Here is a 17,097-nt window from a genome sequence, read left to right as displayed (position 1 = left end):
ACCTTTGAGTTGAGACTTTAAGACCTCTGTCATTTTTTTTCATGATACCCCAATGTTTCATCTGTACTTACAGGTATTGATTTTGTCTGTTGTGTCTCAAAGTGCTGGTAGCCGTTAACCTGTATTTTTGTTAAGTCGCCAAGGACCACCGTTTTAGCAAAAAATCTTCTGCAGACAAGAAATAAATCACTTGCATCTTGGACAACCTCAAGAAGAGTAAATAATTAATGGCATTGATAGCAAATTAGCGGTTCCTTTTTGAATGAACTACACCTTTAACACACCATACATTCCCATTGTATGTGATAACCTGTCCAAGACATGTCCAATTTATTCCATTTAATTATCCAAAAACCACTAGAACAAATGTTATAGACTTTTATGACTTATGTACTTACTATACATAATATCATATGTAAGCAAGCAATTTTAATAGTGACACAAACCATGTCTTGCATCATTAAGCTATATCCTTTGACCATCATGTTTTTGTTAGGTTCAGTAGCAATCAGGAAAATACCAAAAACAAGAGTAGTGTAATGAAGACGACGACTCCCATAATTTCAAACTCGGTTACAGAATTATCAAACTACGTTTTTGTTTGTTGTACATACATGTCCTCTGGCAGCACAAATTATGCACTGTACTTTTAAAACTTTCCAATCAATTATCTCATTCAGGACGAGAAAAAATGCCATCAAAAGTTCTTTGCACATTCAAAGTGTTCACATCCACTTAAACACTTGGACCAAATAAGAAATATGTCATGCAAGAAGCCAAGACAAAAATCCCTGTCCCAAATGTCACACTTCATAAGCACTTGCAGTTCTGTGGACTTATAATAGCCTTTCTGAGAATCTATGCACATTTTGATATGATCTATTTTATTTTAAAGAGGTTTGGCTGACATTTGGATTAGCTGAACAAACATTATTAAATATGAAAACAGCAATGGCATTACATGCCCAATGAAGTTTAAAATCTTTTTGCCCAGACATTCAGAGTCAGAGCTTTTGTTGCTTTTTGTTGCCTATGTAAGGAGCAGAGATCCAAAAAATTCAAATAACATTTGTATGGCAAATTCAAAAAAAATTATGAATGATTTTTGCCACTGAATAATATGTTAACATGTAATCCATAAAAAAGCTAAGCTGTATAAAATATCATATAATCTAATTACATAAAATGTTTGGAATCTGAAGAAAGTAATACAAAGTATATGGTAAATTCTTAATATCCAGCATGCATATTTTCAGCTTTTTGTGTCTGTACTGTGTAGATGTATTATGCAAGTGTGGGAAAAGCGCAAAGCAACTGGGATTAAAAGTTTTGTTCAGCTCACTGTGATCAACAATCATCATTATCAAATCTTATCAAGAATGAGTTTTACAAGTTTAAAAAATGTTTACATTTCTCAAAAATGTTACATGAGATCTGCTCCCTAATGTCTGTCACTGTGCTGTTTATCTGACGCAGCCAAGGTGAAGACTAAAGGCGGATTTATACTTCTGCGTCAAACGCCGGCGTATGCTACGGCGCTGACGCATAGCCCTTCGCCGTGGCCGTCGGCGTCACTGACGTGCACCTCTCAAAAAATGTAACTACACGTCGCAACAACGCGTAGCGCAAGCTCTGTGATTGGTCGGCTTGGTAGCGCAGACGAGTCTGGGCGGGACAGAGAGCCGCGCGAATGGCGCGAGCGATTGTTTACAAGTGTGGATTCCCGTGAAGAAGCTCCGGATGGAAAGTTTTGTTTTGTGTTTACCTCATAATTTAAGTTGTTGCACGTCCGCCGGTTCCTGCCTCAAAATGAGCGAGTTTGAGTCACTTGTACAACCAGGAAGTGTTCAGGAAAAGCAAAACAGAAGCGAAGAAACTCGACACTCAAAACTCGAGAGGAACATTTACACCTCACTGCCAACTAGCGTTTCGGAAGTGTTAATGCAGACCAACAGAGACAGCGCGCAGAAGTATAAATGCACAGCTGTGCGCGTTGTCTGCGCTGTGAGTTACGCCGGTCACTTGACGCAGAAGTATAAACCAGGCTTGAGGCACACTCTGACAGGCATTTAGGAACAGTGGGTGGGGAGAACTAGCATTGAAGGCACAGGCAACAAAAACAGCTACATTGTGTTCAAATTCCAACATTCTAAAAGGTTTAATAAATAATCTGATGGGTGTTCTGAGCTGAAACTTTACTGACAGATTCTGGAGACACAAAAGACTTCTCTTAAATGTTCAAAATAATTGTAAGAGGTGCACTTTAAGGATAAAATGTGATTTAAAGGAAAAAGGGTGGACAATAATTAAGTTTTATTCAATAATTTGTCATAGTATTTGCTTGGTGGATTTTGAACCCTTTGGTGATATAGGCTTTATTAGAAATTTTGATATAACCAAAATCATTAGGCGTAATGATATGAAACAATAATGTCTGACTGGAACTACTTTCTCTGAGGATTTACTTGAAATAATCCCACAACTCTTATCAAATCAGAATGTAGCATTTAACAGCCATGTAGTATAAAAATAAACCAAACGTACCAGACGACCACTGCTGTTTCTTCCATTCAAACCGATGCAAATTTGTAGCAGCATGTTCCCTGAAAGTGAAAAAAAGCGAAAAAACAAAATGAAAGAAAAAGCTTTAGTGTCTCTGAACGAATATAATGAGCACATAACATAATGCTCTCTGAAATGCCACATAAGTGTTGCTTCCTCTCTGCAGCTGTTGAGTGAAAAACCATTAATGGCACACAGGGCCGCGCAGCAGCATCCAGTAACCTGTCATTTCGCACACTGTTTACTTGCTGAGTCATAAGAGGAAGATTTTCTCATACGGCTGAAGCATATACTTTAAAATCAACCGAGGCATGCTCACATTAAATATCAGATGTACTGCGAATTGAAAAGGTCAATGGCACTGGATGATAATTGCTTCAGAGTTTTGGGAGCATTCGTTCTCATCGCATGTCACCTGCAGTTTTGCTTTTGAAATGCTGCTTCATTAATTGCTTTGTTTGTTCATGAATGTTTTGCAGTTGATAATTAGCTGGGAAGAAATCAGCATATAAGGGGACATTTTAATATTTCATCATATTATTAATGTTGCAAAAAGCTTTTTATTTCTGTGGAGACCATGATATACAGTGCATCCGGAAATTATTCATAGTGCTTCACTTTTTCCACATTTTTTTTAATGTTAAAGTATTACTCCAAAATGATCGAATTCATTTATTAGCTCAAAATTATACACACAATACCCCATAATGACAATGTGAAAAAAAAAGATTTTTTTAAATTGTTGCAAATTTAATAAAAAAAATAAAAATAAAAATAAAAAAAAATATATATATATATATATATATATATATATATATATATATATATATATATATATATATATATATATATAAAACTGAAAAATCACATGTACATAAGTATTCTCAGCCTTTGTTATGAAGCTCTAAATTGAGCTCAGGTACATTCTGTTTCCACTGATCATTCTTAAGATGTTTCAACAGCTTAATTGGAGTTCACCCATGGTAAATTCAGTTGATTAAACATGATTTGAAAAGGCATACACCTGTCCATATAAGGTCCCAGGGTTGACAGTGCATGTCAAAGCATAAACCAAGCATGAAGACAAAGGAATTGTCTGTAGACCTCTGAGACAAGATTGTCTTGAGACACAAGGCTAGGGAAGGTTACAGAAACATTTCTGCTGCTCTAAAAGGTCCAATAAGCACAGTGGCCTCCATCATCTGTGAGTGAAAGATATTTGTAACCACCAGAGGCCTCATGTATCGCTGCACAGCGTACGCCAGTTTCCAGTTTCACGCTCAGAATCGCTCACGTTTGGAATAACTAACGATGAAATGAACGTGGGAATGTGCGCAGCTCCACACCAACTTCATGGCTGGCATACGCACATTTTTTGTGCGTGTCTGTTTTATTTCCATTGGGGACTCTTAGAGGATTTAAATTGCACTCTACAAAGTGTCTTTGAGCCATGGTGCAATGGCAGCTGTATGACGGGTTCATCTGCATGTCTAGCAGGTATTTAAGATTTCCATACCATGTAGTTGACCAGCCAAACATTAAATCGCAATTTGCAGCAGTCCCCTGTTTTCCCAATGTAATCGGAGCAATCTACTGCACACACATTGCTATAAAGGCACCATCTGAAGATGAATTTGCATAAGTGAATCAGAAACATTTCCATTCAATAAATGTGCAAATAAAATATAAAGCACACACTTATTAACGATTCCTACTTTTATCTTTCTCATGATAAATAGAAGGCAAAATCTGGTATGTAGTTGGGGAAAAAAAAAGAAGAATGAGTTCATCAGACGCTGAATTCGAACCGAGTTCATGCTCCAACCTGTCAAAACATGTTACTATGTGTTTTACGAGCTGCGCCACTCAGGTTGTTAATGACACTGCAACAGTTTACTCCTATAAATCTCACTATTTCTTTTTTAATCCATTCGGTGCGATGTTCAGACCTAACTGTGTTAACCGCATCAGCTAAACTCTCCCAATCAATTTTTTTCTTTTGTTATTAATTCCGGAGGCTAACTTGAAAAAACACAATTTTTCTCCGGTCTACCTCCAAAAGGAGCACCTCCAATTCACATTCTGTTCAAAGTTTCTCTTTTTGCTTGCTTTTGACATTACTTTTTCATTTGGTTTTGCCAAAGTAGAGTCATTAGCATATTTATACGGGGGAGGAGGCAGGGAGGGGTTTTGCGCTCATGCATGTTGCTCTCAGTATCACGTTTATTTGGATGTACAAATAATATGCGTGGGATTCAGCGTACACACTGTTTCATACATCTGAATTTTTTTCTGTGTACGCACATTTACAGCTTTGTGTGTACGCAATGTTTTAGTAGGATTCTCACGCAAGTCTTCGTACATGAGGCCCCAGGACTCTTCCTCGAGCTGGCCAGCCATCTAAGCTGAATGATCAGGGGAGAAGGGCCTTAGTGAGAGAGGTGATCAATAACCTGATGGTCACTCTGTCTGAGCTCCAGTGTTCTTCTGTGGAGAGAGGAAAACCTTACAGAAGGACAACCATCTGTGCAGCAATCCACCAATCAAGGTGTAAGGTAGAGTGGCCAGATAGAAGCCACTCCCTCCCTGTAGTTTGCCAAAAGGCATTTGAAGGACTCTCAGGCCATAAGAAATTAAATTCTCTGGTCTAATGAGACAAAAACTGAACTCTTTGGAGTGAATGCCAGGCGTTACGTTTGGAGAAAACCAGGCACTGCTCATCACCAGGCTAAAACCATCTCTCAGCATCATCCTGTGGGGATGTTTTTCAGCAGCAGGAACTGGAAGACTAGTCATGATAGAGGGAACGACAAATGCAGCAATGTGCAAAGACATCCTGAATGAAAACCTGCTTTAGAGTGCTCTCGACCTCAGACTGGGGCGACGGTTCATCTTCCAGCAGGACAATGACCCAAAGCACAATAGAGTGGCTTTACAACAACTCGGTGAATGTCCTTGAGTTGCCCAGCCAGAGCCCAGACCTAAATCATATTGAACTCTGGAGAGATCTGAAAATGGCTGTACACCATCGCTTCTTATCCAACCTGGTAGAGCTTGAGAGGTACTGCAAAGAGGAATGGGCAAAAATTCTCAAAGACAGGTGTGCCAAGCTTGTGGCATCATATTTAAAAAGACTTGAGGCTGTAATTGCTGCCAAAGGTGCATCAACAAAGTATTGAGCAAAGGCTGAGAATACTTATGTACATGTGATTTTTATTTTATTTATTTATTTTTTATAAATTTGCAACAATTTCAAAAACTCTTTTTTCACATTGTCATTATGGGGTATTGTGTGTAGAATTGAGGAACTAAATGAATTTATTCCATTTTGAAATAAGGCTGTAACATGAAAAAATGTGGAAAAAGTGAAGCGATATGAATACTTTCCGGATGCACTATATTTAAAAATATATATTTTCACTGATCACAAAATTATAAACCGCATTATTATTATACTACCAAGCAGCACAATATATTTTAATTCAAACAGCTTATTTTATTACCAAGCAGCACAATTGTGTTCAACAATAAATAGAAATGCCATTCTACACCAAATGCAACCACATTCTAATGGCTTCTGAAGAGTCACGTGAAACTGAAGTAATGATACTGAAATTTCTCCTTTGTCATCATAATTCTAAAAAATATATATGTAAAAATAAATGAAACAGCAATTTTTTAAAATTGTAGTATTGTTTCACCATATCACTGCATTTGGTGCAGATAAATGCAGCCTTGATGAGCATAGGGGAATTCTGAATTAATAAAAAATTAAAATGCTCTGTTTATCAGTCATTGACCAACAAGTGAGATATCTTTAAGATGACTAACAACATACAGCGCGCATATTCTCAAACATTTGCAATCTATTTCAAACATTACATCTGTTACTTTTAAAGCATCTTTAGAGCATAGAAATATGCATTTATTTAAAAATGTTTAATTTAACTGATCACAAAATTATAAACCGCAGTCCAGTTATCTACAGGGCACTACAAGTGGAAATTGTGAACACTTAATATGTGTGAGTGAGCGATTTGTGAGCATATAGAAAGTTTCCTAAAAAATGAACATATTTTGAAGGGAAATGTATGACATCTAGACCTGTTTAACTAGGAGATAGTACATAATCTTAAATAAGTCTAATTTATTTTAAATATCATCTTTTGATTCAACACTGCCTCCCTCTGGTCGCTTTAATTACTCATTTCCAACAAGGGAAAACTAAAACCCCAATTTAACAGCTACCAATGACATAATTACCTCCATATGTAAATCAATTAACTCCAGATCACCGCAGGCAGGCAGATGTGTGAAATAGCTCCCACAATGTCACGGGTTTTGGCCAAGATGAGTTCTTTAATATGGCATTTGGTTTTCTGGACTTTGTTGACCTCAAAAGCAGCGTCCGCAAACGAGTCCTCAACGCCGAATGCAAAGGTAGGCCTGTTTGGCGTACTTATATGAACAATAATAAACTTTTTTGAAAACCAAATCTTTGCACTTTACGTACGTTAATGTCCACAGGTGAGCCCCTGTAATGTCACCGGTGTTTGGCGCAATGAGCTTGGCTCTACGCTGCGGGTGAAGGCGGAAGGCTCGGAGGTCAGAGGTGTTTACCAGACCGCGGTTGAGAGTACGCGCGGAGCCGCAGGTCATCACCGCTCCGCCCGCATCATCGGGATGGTCAGTGACGGGACTCAGCCTACCGTCTCTTTCTCCGTGCTATGGGAGAAAGGTAAAGTATACACTTTAATGTGTTACTGAAACTTCATTCAAAAAGTTACCTCAATTCGTATGATGTTAGAGTAATTGCAACATCTCGTTTTGTTTGTGTGCATATTATAAGCTCAACCATCACAATCTCTTTTCTTCAAATAATTAGTTAATTGAAATGGTATAATTATTTTATAATAAAAATATTCAAAATGATAGCATTAGTAAACCGTTGTAAACTCTTTTTAATGTTTTAGACTTAATTTTAATATGTTATGATAAATTGGTGCTCAAATATTTGGGTAGTTATACATTTTGTGGTTATATTGAACTTTTACAACTTAATTTATGCAGTTTGATACATTTATTTGCTTTAAATACTTTGTAACATTAAGTTATTTACTTAAGTTAAAAAATTAAAGTTAATAAATAAATTAGTCTTTTTTTACTTATTTATAAAGATATATTTTAATTTAACCCTTCGATGCACTACATGGGTCTAAAGTGACCCGTCTAAGTTTATTTTTTTTCTATATCTATTTTATAGCCTGTGCATCAAAGGGTTAAACAGTTTATTTTATTGTCAGGCAGCACAATTGTGTTGAAAGGCTATTCTACACCGAATGTTACCATATTCAAATGGTTTCTAAAGAGTCATGTAAAACTGAAGTAATGATGCTGACATTTCTCCTTTACCATCATGTATAATTATCACAAATAAATGGTATGTAAACAGCACTATTTTAAATTGTAGTAACCTTTCACAATATCACTGCATGTGATGCAGATAAATGCATTGTCATTGTCAAAAGGCAAATGTCATTGAACAGTCATTGACCAGCAAGTTGTACATCTTTCAGATGACTAACAATATACTGCTTGTGTATTATAAAACATTTGCAACCTATTTCAAACATCACCTGTTGTTCGTTTATCTGTTGTTCATTGAATCAATATTGCAATGTGATCATTTGCAATGGTCACATCGTGGGTATATGCAAGGTTGAGTCTGGGTTATAATTGATCCTTTCGATCATCAAGAATTTTTTTTGAGTCTTGTGACTCTGTAGGGCATTCAGGCATAAGAAAATGCACAGACTGTAACAAATTAACAACAATTAATTTTATTGAATTGTTTAAAAAAAATGAAGGCTATACATTATTTTACATTTGATTATTCAGTTACTGTACACCTATATGGAATACATTGAAATACATTTCAACTCTTCAGAAAACAATAAAATGCTGTTTATTTAATTTGAAAATGTTTCTTTATTGAATTTATCTATGCTTGTAGATTGAGTGAACCATTCATTTTAATATTATGTTAAATTGGTGCTCAAATATTTGTATTTTTTTTTGTTATATTAAACTTTTACAACTTATGTAACTTGATACATTTATTTGCTTCAACATTATCTACTTAATGTATTTAGTGTAGTGAAATTGTATTTATATTGCAATATATTTTGCAGAATAATAAAAAAAAATTGCAATGTGTATTTTTGATTTTTTTGTCAATATCATGCAGCCCTCATGCAAATATATATACCAATAATGTGGTTGTATTAATGCATTTCAAATAAATGTAAATGCATTTTTATTTAACCACTGATGTTAATACAAAGCCCATAACAGAAAAATATATAATTGGATACATAATGCTTTTGTACAGCATTACATGTATAGTACTTTTGTTTTTGACTTGCTTTTACCAACTTTAAAAAACAAAGCAGAAAAAGGACTGCTTAATTTGTAATGTCACAGACACGAAATCATGTCAGTCGGTAATCAAGACTAATGGTATCTGAGAAATAATAAATTGTAGCCCTTTAAATCCATCAATTAGTTATTTATTTATTTTTTTACTGTCATCACTCATGTTAGAGCATTTTATCTGGCCAACCGCACTACCTTGCTTGCTGTTTTGTTAATATGTAGTTACTTTTAAATGGACATCAATTGGAAAAGCTTTTTGACAGCATAATGATCTGCTCCATTTACCAGCAGGGTTTAAGGCAGCGACCAATTCCTCCTGCTGGCAACTATGATAATTTTTTTTCTAAAACTGTGGTTACCATGGTACAATTGCAAATGTGTAATTTTAATTCAACACAATGCTACGTGTGCTTTATCTGCAGGTTCGTGCTCTGCTTGGGTTGGTCAGTGCTTTATTTTAGATGACGGGGCACAAGTGCTGAAAACCTTCTGGATGTTGCGCAGTGTTGCAGACAATTTGGCAAGTGCCTGGGGAAGCACCAGGTAAGCTGTGTTGTGTAAACGAATTTGAAGTGCTTGTAGAACCTCTACAATTCTATACATTTATAATTTTACATATATATTTTTTCGCATTTTAGAATGGGAGAAGATATTTTTTTCAAGACTGGAGTTTCAAATTAATCCCGTAATAGATTGTGTTGTTTTAATTCCTACAAGATGTGGATTTTTCCTGGAGTTTGAGCTTGTAATATTTAACCTGCTGAGACTTGTGGAAAACCATCCAGCTTAATAAAAGATTGAAAACAAAATAAACGACTAAATAATTTTGGAAAATCTTTGTGTAGCTGATTTATATTGTTTATTTTGTCAATTTGAGATTTTTTCATTTTCTTCTTTTGAGGATTTTATAGACCTTTTTCTTGGAACGCAAAATTACCCATTATGCTTTGCGTGTATGCGCAAGGAGAATGCGAAGATTTTCCGGTCGGCAGCTGATGCGTGTAAACAGTCACATTCAGACAGCTTTGAAACAATAGTTTTAATCTATTTTACCTGCTTTTATCGTCTTTGAACTAATACTGTTGTCCATCAGCACCATCTCCTGGACTGATCATTTTAAAGAAATGCGATCTAATAGGATGGAAAACAGCTGTTGTGAGGCATTTTCCCCTCGTTGTCAGATGGCATCTTCTGCAGTTTAAATGAAGCCTTGTCATCGCTAAAGTCAACATTTTCTCTTTATTTCAAATATATAACCAGCCCAAACAAATGTAGTTCACCAAAATGTTTGACACACACACACACACACACACACACACGTAGCCTGTACTGTGCCACTGACACACTGATTTAATAACTGACAAAGTGAAAATATAGAAATATAGGCTAGTGTCATTTCGAAATGACAGAAAAACACAAACCGTGGTGAAAACAACACACAAAATAAAACGCAAATGGCTCGCGATTAGAATGAACATCAAATCAGCCAGCAGAGTATCAATAACAGACTTTTATTGGTCATTTTTGTAAATTGCACGACTGTTAAGTTTCATGCCAGTACTCTGGTTTTCTCTCTCGCTCGCTCTCTCTCTCTCTCTCTCTTTCTCTGTGTGTGTTAAAGAGCCGCTGAGCTAACAGCTGACAGGCCGGGAACACACACTGTATTTCTGGCGGCAGACACGTGAACTAGGAGAACGTTTTTCTTGTATTTCTGACGTGCTTGAACTACATGTGACCGATTATAACGGCTTTAACAGACACATTTCTAAGTTGTGTGTCACAAAAACACTCTTATCCATTAAAAACGTTATTGAAACCCATTTTCGGAGCGCAAATTACCAGTTGTACATGCTGTAAACGGAAGTTTTTAACATTCTACCGGAAGACGCTGGTCGCTATGGCGCCCTCCATGCAGCAGCCATGAAAAAGATCTATTTTATACTCCATACTCCTTATTGTTTTAATAAATCTAAATGCGATTAAACTGCATTTCAATTAAGTTGTTAGAGTGGCTGACAGTTGTATTGGTAACCTAGTAACCAACTGTAAACCAGGCAAGCATAATGCAGACAGCTAACTAGTCAAGTGGGTGTTATGTTTGCTTTGTCAGACTTTATTCGGCAAATGAGTTTCAATCTCTTATTCGCATTAACTTACAAAATTAACTCGTACAATAATATTACCGATAAGGGATTTATATTTTAAATTTGATTTTTTAATCACTCAATTCTCATGGGATGCTTAAAAAAAGGAGCATTAATACTGTTTAATAAACGTTAAACCAGCTATGGTAAATGAAGTTACTATATGATGTTACTCGCCTGCTAAAGCAAGGATCTCATTCAGCTCCCTTTCAGCCAAAGACGTCTGCAGTTGGTAGTTATAGCAGTGTGGTGTACGGTAAAAGTTGTTTATTATTGGCATCCTACCGCACAACACGACATGTTTGCTATTGCAACCGGCCTCTTCTTGCAAATAGGAACTGTCATGCGTGATGTAGGATGGTAAAGTGTAGACTTGTGAAATTAAGTGGCACATTTGACATAGTTTGGCTTCAATATAAGATTATTATTATTTTTTAATCTCTCAGCAAAGTTGAGTCAGGGATGGGCAAAAATGCATTGAAATGTATTTTAAAATAAAATGCCAAATACATCAATTTTACATGTATCAAAATAAACCACAAAATACAGCAGCCACACATTTATTATTATATTTATTATTATTATTATCATATCTTTACAAGGAAGCATGAAATTTCTTTACAAACCTTCCATCAATAATCATATTTGATTAATTACTTCACCATTCAACTGACTTGAAGTAAACAATGTCTGACAGCATCAGCATATCTTTTAGCAAATTTAAGTCAACTTCTGTCAACTCTTTACCTCTAATCCTGTACATAAGTAGCCATTCATAAACTTGTTTCTCTTTCAGGTTAAGATAAATTTAGTACAAATTTCAAACAAAGTCCTGTCTTGAACATGAACATCATGTAATGTAGATAATGAGTTGGATCATAGTACTACATCTGTTGATTGTTTCCATACATTCTTATATTCTACATCTTATATTTTAAAAGGGTGCTATATGAAGGGGCTATTTTATTCTTTGTTCAAATAATTTGTCTTGTCTTTTTTTTGCGATGTTGAAATCTTCAATACGAAATGTAAACATGGTTTCTGGAAACTACTAAAATCTCCACTTTTAGTGATTTCCATAAATCATATTTTTGCTAGTGTTCTGTTCAATGCATAACAAAACATGATGTCTCTAAAAATGTATTAGAGTCTGGATTTTTTGACTAGACTGAAGTATTATTATCTCATGTATTGTGCCACTTGGACATCTTTAGACAGACATTTTTCCTCTTCATTAACTATAAAGAGCACCTGCAGATCAACTATTGGCATTTAAAACAGCCAGTAAAGTATAGGTATTGCCACTATATGACTTATTTTTGTGTTTCTTATTTTCTTGGTATTTACTTCAGCAATACATCCAGAACTACTATAATTTGTGCAGTTTACTCATTCTCCCAAGATTTTTTTTTTTTTTTAACTGGACTAGTTTCTGTTTACCCCTTAGTGAACACAAATACACCATATTTAGATGTTTTTTATTATTATTATTTTTATTTAATTTCTTAAGCTCTCTGCATTTCCACCTGCAGCTCTGAGAATGATTACTGTATGTGCTAAATGATCTGCATCCTCCTTCTTAAGGACTAATATTTTTATTCCAACTAATTTCTTAAGCAAAGACGCTAATGCTGAATTGTACACTATACAGTCATGACTGGTCTTATCTTTGTGCAGTATAGTATTTTCAATGGTTGTTGACTGGCTCTCAAATGTACCTATGCCATTTGTCATTTTCTTTTTGTGCTTAATTTCCATCCATATACTCTAAGCAATGATGACCACCTCAACAAATTATCTGGCCTGATCGCAAGCGTAGGCTGAGAAAGTATTAATCAGAGGCTGCATTTTTATGACGTCATCATGTAGACCTCTTACAAAGTATTTTAAGCAATCCAAAAATACAGGACACTAAAGTATTTTGTTACAAAATATTAACCCATTTTCAAAAATCCTGTCAAATACAAGTTGCAAAATACTATTTTGTTTTTAAAATGCGTATTTGAAAAACATGCATCATAAATACTGCCCATCCCGGAGTTGTTCAAAAACACTCTCTTTTACAGTACAATTGCCTCATGTCAAATGATTAAGGGAATTTTGATTGCTCGGTTTGACTCCTTAAAAACATATATTTTTTGTTTTGAGGAAGTGTTAACTTTTATTTTATTTTATTTTTTTTTCCAATTTGACTTTGTATAAATGACTAAAAACACATGGGTGAAAACTGCTACTGTTGACTCAACTGGTGTGAGTTTGGACACTCTAGTGTTTCAGAAATGGAATTGGAAAACCAAGCACCAAACAGAATGGAGAAATTGGTTTCTAGGCACTCGGCTGGCTCCCTTCGGCCACCCAATTCTCCAACTTAGTTCTGTGCAGTCTAAATTATGCATCATCATGTCATGATAGTTTCAAATGCTGCTTGGAGATGGAAAACCTAGAGTGAAGAGAAATCATCCAGTTTACACAGTGAAAAAGTACACGATGATCTGCAGTTCTGCTCTGGGTTTTCCCAGCTTCTCTCTACAGACCAACATCTCATAGCTGCTCTGACCAGAGCTGGACACATCCAGCATCTTCAGCTTCAGGATTTGATTATAATAAATTTTATTGAAACCTATACAATATTGCAGCAATTCAGTATACACGATTATCGATCCTTTTTTTTTTTTTTTTAAACTACACAATCAGAAATAAATGTATGAGAGCTGTTACTTGGGTGGTATCTCTTCGTAAGTACCTCAATTATATATTAGTACCTAAAAATTAATAGGTACACTTTTTTTGTTGTTGTTCTTTTTAGGTACTAATGTGCACCCTTGAAGTATTAATATGAATCCTTTATGTTGTGCACCTTTTTGAAAAGGTACCACCCCAGTGATAGGTCTTGTATTTCTGAGAGTGCATATTGCTCCCAAGTGGCCTCTTGCTGGGTCCTAGTGCCTGTCCCATGAGAAATGTATTCGGGGGCTGCTGCTCCACTGATTAAAAAAGTTTTTAAAAAAGTTGGTTCTATGTAGCTCCATTGCATCAGTTGAGATCATAAAATTACAAGTCTGCTTTGAATTTATTGTGAGAAGCTAAAACTTATGGGTGTGAAAATCTCAAACCTGAATCTGAAAATAAACACTTCTCAAAAACACAAACCCTAATGTTGAAGGTTTATTGTAACTTTTTGTGTAATTTTCTGGAATAAATTCTTTTAAAAATAACTATTGTAAAACATTAACGTGAAAAAAAAAAGAGACTCGTACTGTGAAATAGATTTGTTCATAACGCCTATTCCTAGAGCTTATAATCACTGAAGAAAAGTCACCAACTACTTGGTACAACTACTACAAATACAGTATGACGAAAGGACTTAGCACAACTATGGACCGAGGATCTGTTTTGAAACAAGATTGTGACTGAAAAACATCCCAGGAGGCAAACAACATCATAAGACACTAATATTAGGTTAGATTTAGGTCGTGACCTCAGTTGACCAAAATTCAATGTCTAGCCAGGATCTAAGGACAACGTCATTTTGACATCTAATAATGACGTCAAATGTTGTTATGATATTTAGTTTTAGTTTTAGGTTGTGTTGGAAAATTACCATATTTGTCAAATACTACATTTATTCATCAGGTTATAACGTTATTTTGACATCTAATAATGACGTCAAATAACATTATAATATTAAGTTGGTTTTAGGTTGTGTTGGAAAATGACCATCGTCATATTTGTCATACTACATTTATTTGTCAGGTATGGCAATTAAAATCCAACGTCTGACTGGATTGAATAATGTGTGAAGCACTTTTGAGTGTCCAGAAAGTTGCTATATAAATGTAAGCAATTATTATTATTATTAAAATATTATTTGCTTGTTTACTTTAATGAAGCCAATGACTGAGACGTTTATTTAAACCATTTATGTATGATAAATCTTAGCATTAGTTTTACCAAATATTAACTGCATTTATTTGTTTATACAATGAAGACTATATGAAGTGTCATTTATTTACCTCTGATTATTTCATTTCTGTAAGTGAAAACCCTGAATACTTAGACCTCCAGAAAACGATAGAACACTGTCAGTAAAGTTTATGCAGATCCAAATGGATCTATTCAAGTCATGTGGTGTAATTCTATTTATGCCTCAATATATATTGATTTTGCAATATCAAGCAGCCTTAATATACTATAAACACAACAAAATTACAATGTAACAGTCTTGTCCTTAATTTAACTTTCCCTATGTATACAATTCTGTTTTATTTCCATTTGCATGTTGAACATCATGATAATGAGGATTGAGTAACTTTAATGGCCTAATGAACCCATTTCTACACACTTTTCCTCACATGAACAATTCTGTGTCCTATTAATCAGGTGCTGTAAGGCCTTCAGTGTGTCGCATGGTTTAACACAACCGTCACGATACTCCCATTGAGCACAGCAGGCTTCAGGTGATGCGCTCCGTTGGATCTAGGCCACAAATGTTCCTATAGATGTTCACAAAATAGCACTTTAAACTGCAGTTAGTATGTAAAAGCCACTTAGTTGAATCAGTCCTAAAAAAGGGGTCTAATGTAGCCAATTAATCATTGCATTCTTCGGGCAGGAGACTTCATGAGCATATTAAGTACACAAGTTGTTTGGTGGCTGGTTATAGATGAGATATGCCAGATATTAAGGCACGCACATTAAATTTCAGTAGTATCCTATTATGAGTATCTGTAAGGTACACTAAATAAAGCATTGCTGATAAGAATGGTGCAAATGAGTTTGTGGTAGGGCAAAAAAATGTGGCTTTAAAAATGTTTTGTTTAAGCAATTATGCAAGCGGAGTCACAAATCTTATTGTTGCACGGTTTGGGTGAAATTGAACAATTGGGAAGGTGCTTCTATAATAAATCTATATGTTATAAGTTTTTGTATGTTACTGCAATAATGTGTATTGCTGTGTTATTAGTTTTAAAACTACAGGGATAAACCCATATTAACATTCTAGCTGGTACTTATTTTAAACTGTCATGCATGGCTGATGTTAAAGTTAAGTGTTTTTGTTTTCTTTTTCTAAAATTGCTTTAGGAAAAGCACAACATTAAAAAATGTAGCATGATTTTAATTTAGTATTTTTTTGCAAAGATTTGGGTGAAAAAAAACATTAAAAACAGACTCAAAGTAAATATTTGAATGGTTAAATGTTATAAATTAGTGCTGATGAAATTCAAATGTATGTTTTCGGTGTCTATAAATATAATGTTAGAATTAATTAGTCTTAAAACTAGTGATTCAACAATAGAAAATCTAGCTGACAATTATTATAATACATTTTCATGACTGATATTAAAATGTATATTTTATTCATAAACAAATACTTAAAATAGCATTTTAAAATTGCCACAATTTATATTCATTTTTCTTTTTATTAGCTATTATTTTAAAAAAATTAAATGGGAGAAACAATCATGCAGAAATTGTGTTCAAATGTATAGTAGCCATTGCTATAAAGTTATTATCTGTAAGTCTTAAATTATACATACATTTTAAAATGTTGTTTTTTTGTTTGTTTATAGAGTTTCTGCAGGTTTCAAGTCAAATTTAAGACTTTTAAGACCATTATGAATAAAAAATTTAGACTTATACTTATTATAGTATTATATATACTTATTATACTTACAATATAATATACTTACAATATTGTTGGTGATTTGGATGGATGTTGGATAGATTGGCTTACTTAGACAGGGGAAAAAGAAGACCTGTTAATGTTTTAAGACCTACAACACAATATTTCATTAAATTAAAAAAATTGCTTTTGTAATTTCAAACTTTAAGACCCCGCTGATGCCCTGTTATTATTAAATCATAGATATAATTTCTCAATGAACAAAAAGTTAAAAAAAATTGCTTTAACACATTTAAAGAAACTTTAATTTTAAAAAATGTTTAAGAGATATTA

The 17,097-nt window shown here is 34.5% G+C and overlaps 2 protein-coding genes across 3 annotated transcripts in view; one reads left to right on the top strand and one right to left on the bottom strand.

Annotated features, from left to right (window-relative positions):
- The window catches only part of trpc7a (transient receptor potential cation channel, subfamily C, member 7a), a 59,177-nt gene extending 51,888 nt beyond the window's left edge, over nucleotides 1-7,289 (bottom strand). The window contains exons 1-2 of one of the 2 annotated variants that reach the window (XM_087269653.1): nucleotides 6,826-7,278; nucleotides 2,545-2,603 (exon numbers count right to left, since the gene is read on the bottom strand). The gene's annotated coding sequence lies outside the window, so the exon portion shown is untranslated. Of the gene's footprint in view, nucleotides 1-2,544; nucleotides 2,604-6,825 lie in introns of both variants that reach the window. The other variant, XM_087269654.1, reaches the window with a different exon arrangement.
- Nucleotides 6,843-9,826, top strand: avd (avidin). The gene is given in 4 exon segments (NM_001201442.1): nucleotides 6,843-7,002; nucleotides 7,090-7,300; nucleotides 9,420-9,540; nucleotides 9,636-9,826. Coding segments are annotated over 4 exon segments (465 nt in total). The 5' UTR covers nucleotides 6,843-6,912; the 3' UTR covers nucleotides 9,679-9,826.
- Nucleotides 9,827-17,097: the final 7,271 nt, after the last annotated feature.

The sequence above is a fragment of the Danio rerio genome, chromosome 10 (assembly GCF_052040795.2).
Source record: "Danio rerio strain M-AB ecotype USA chromosome 10, GRCz13ab, whole genome shotgun sequence".
Taxonomy (NCBI): Eukaryota; Metazoa; Chordata; class Actinopteri; order Cypriniformes; family Danionidae; genus Danio; species Danio rerio.
Note: the sequence above shows the minus strand (reverse complement) of the source record. Positions and strands in the feature narration are given on the sequence as shown.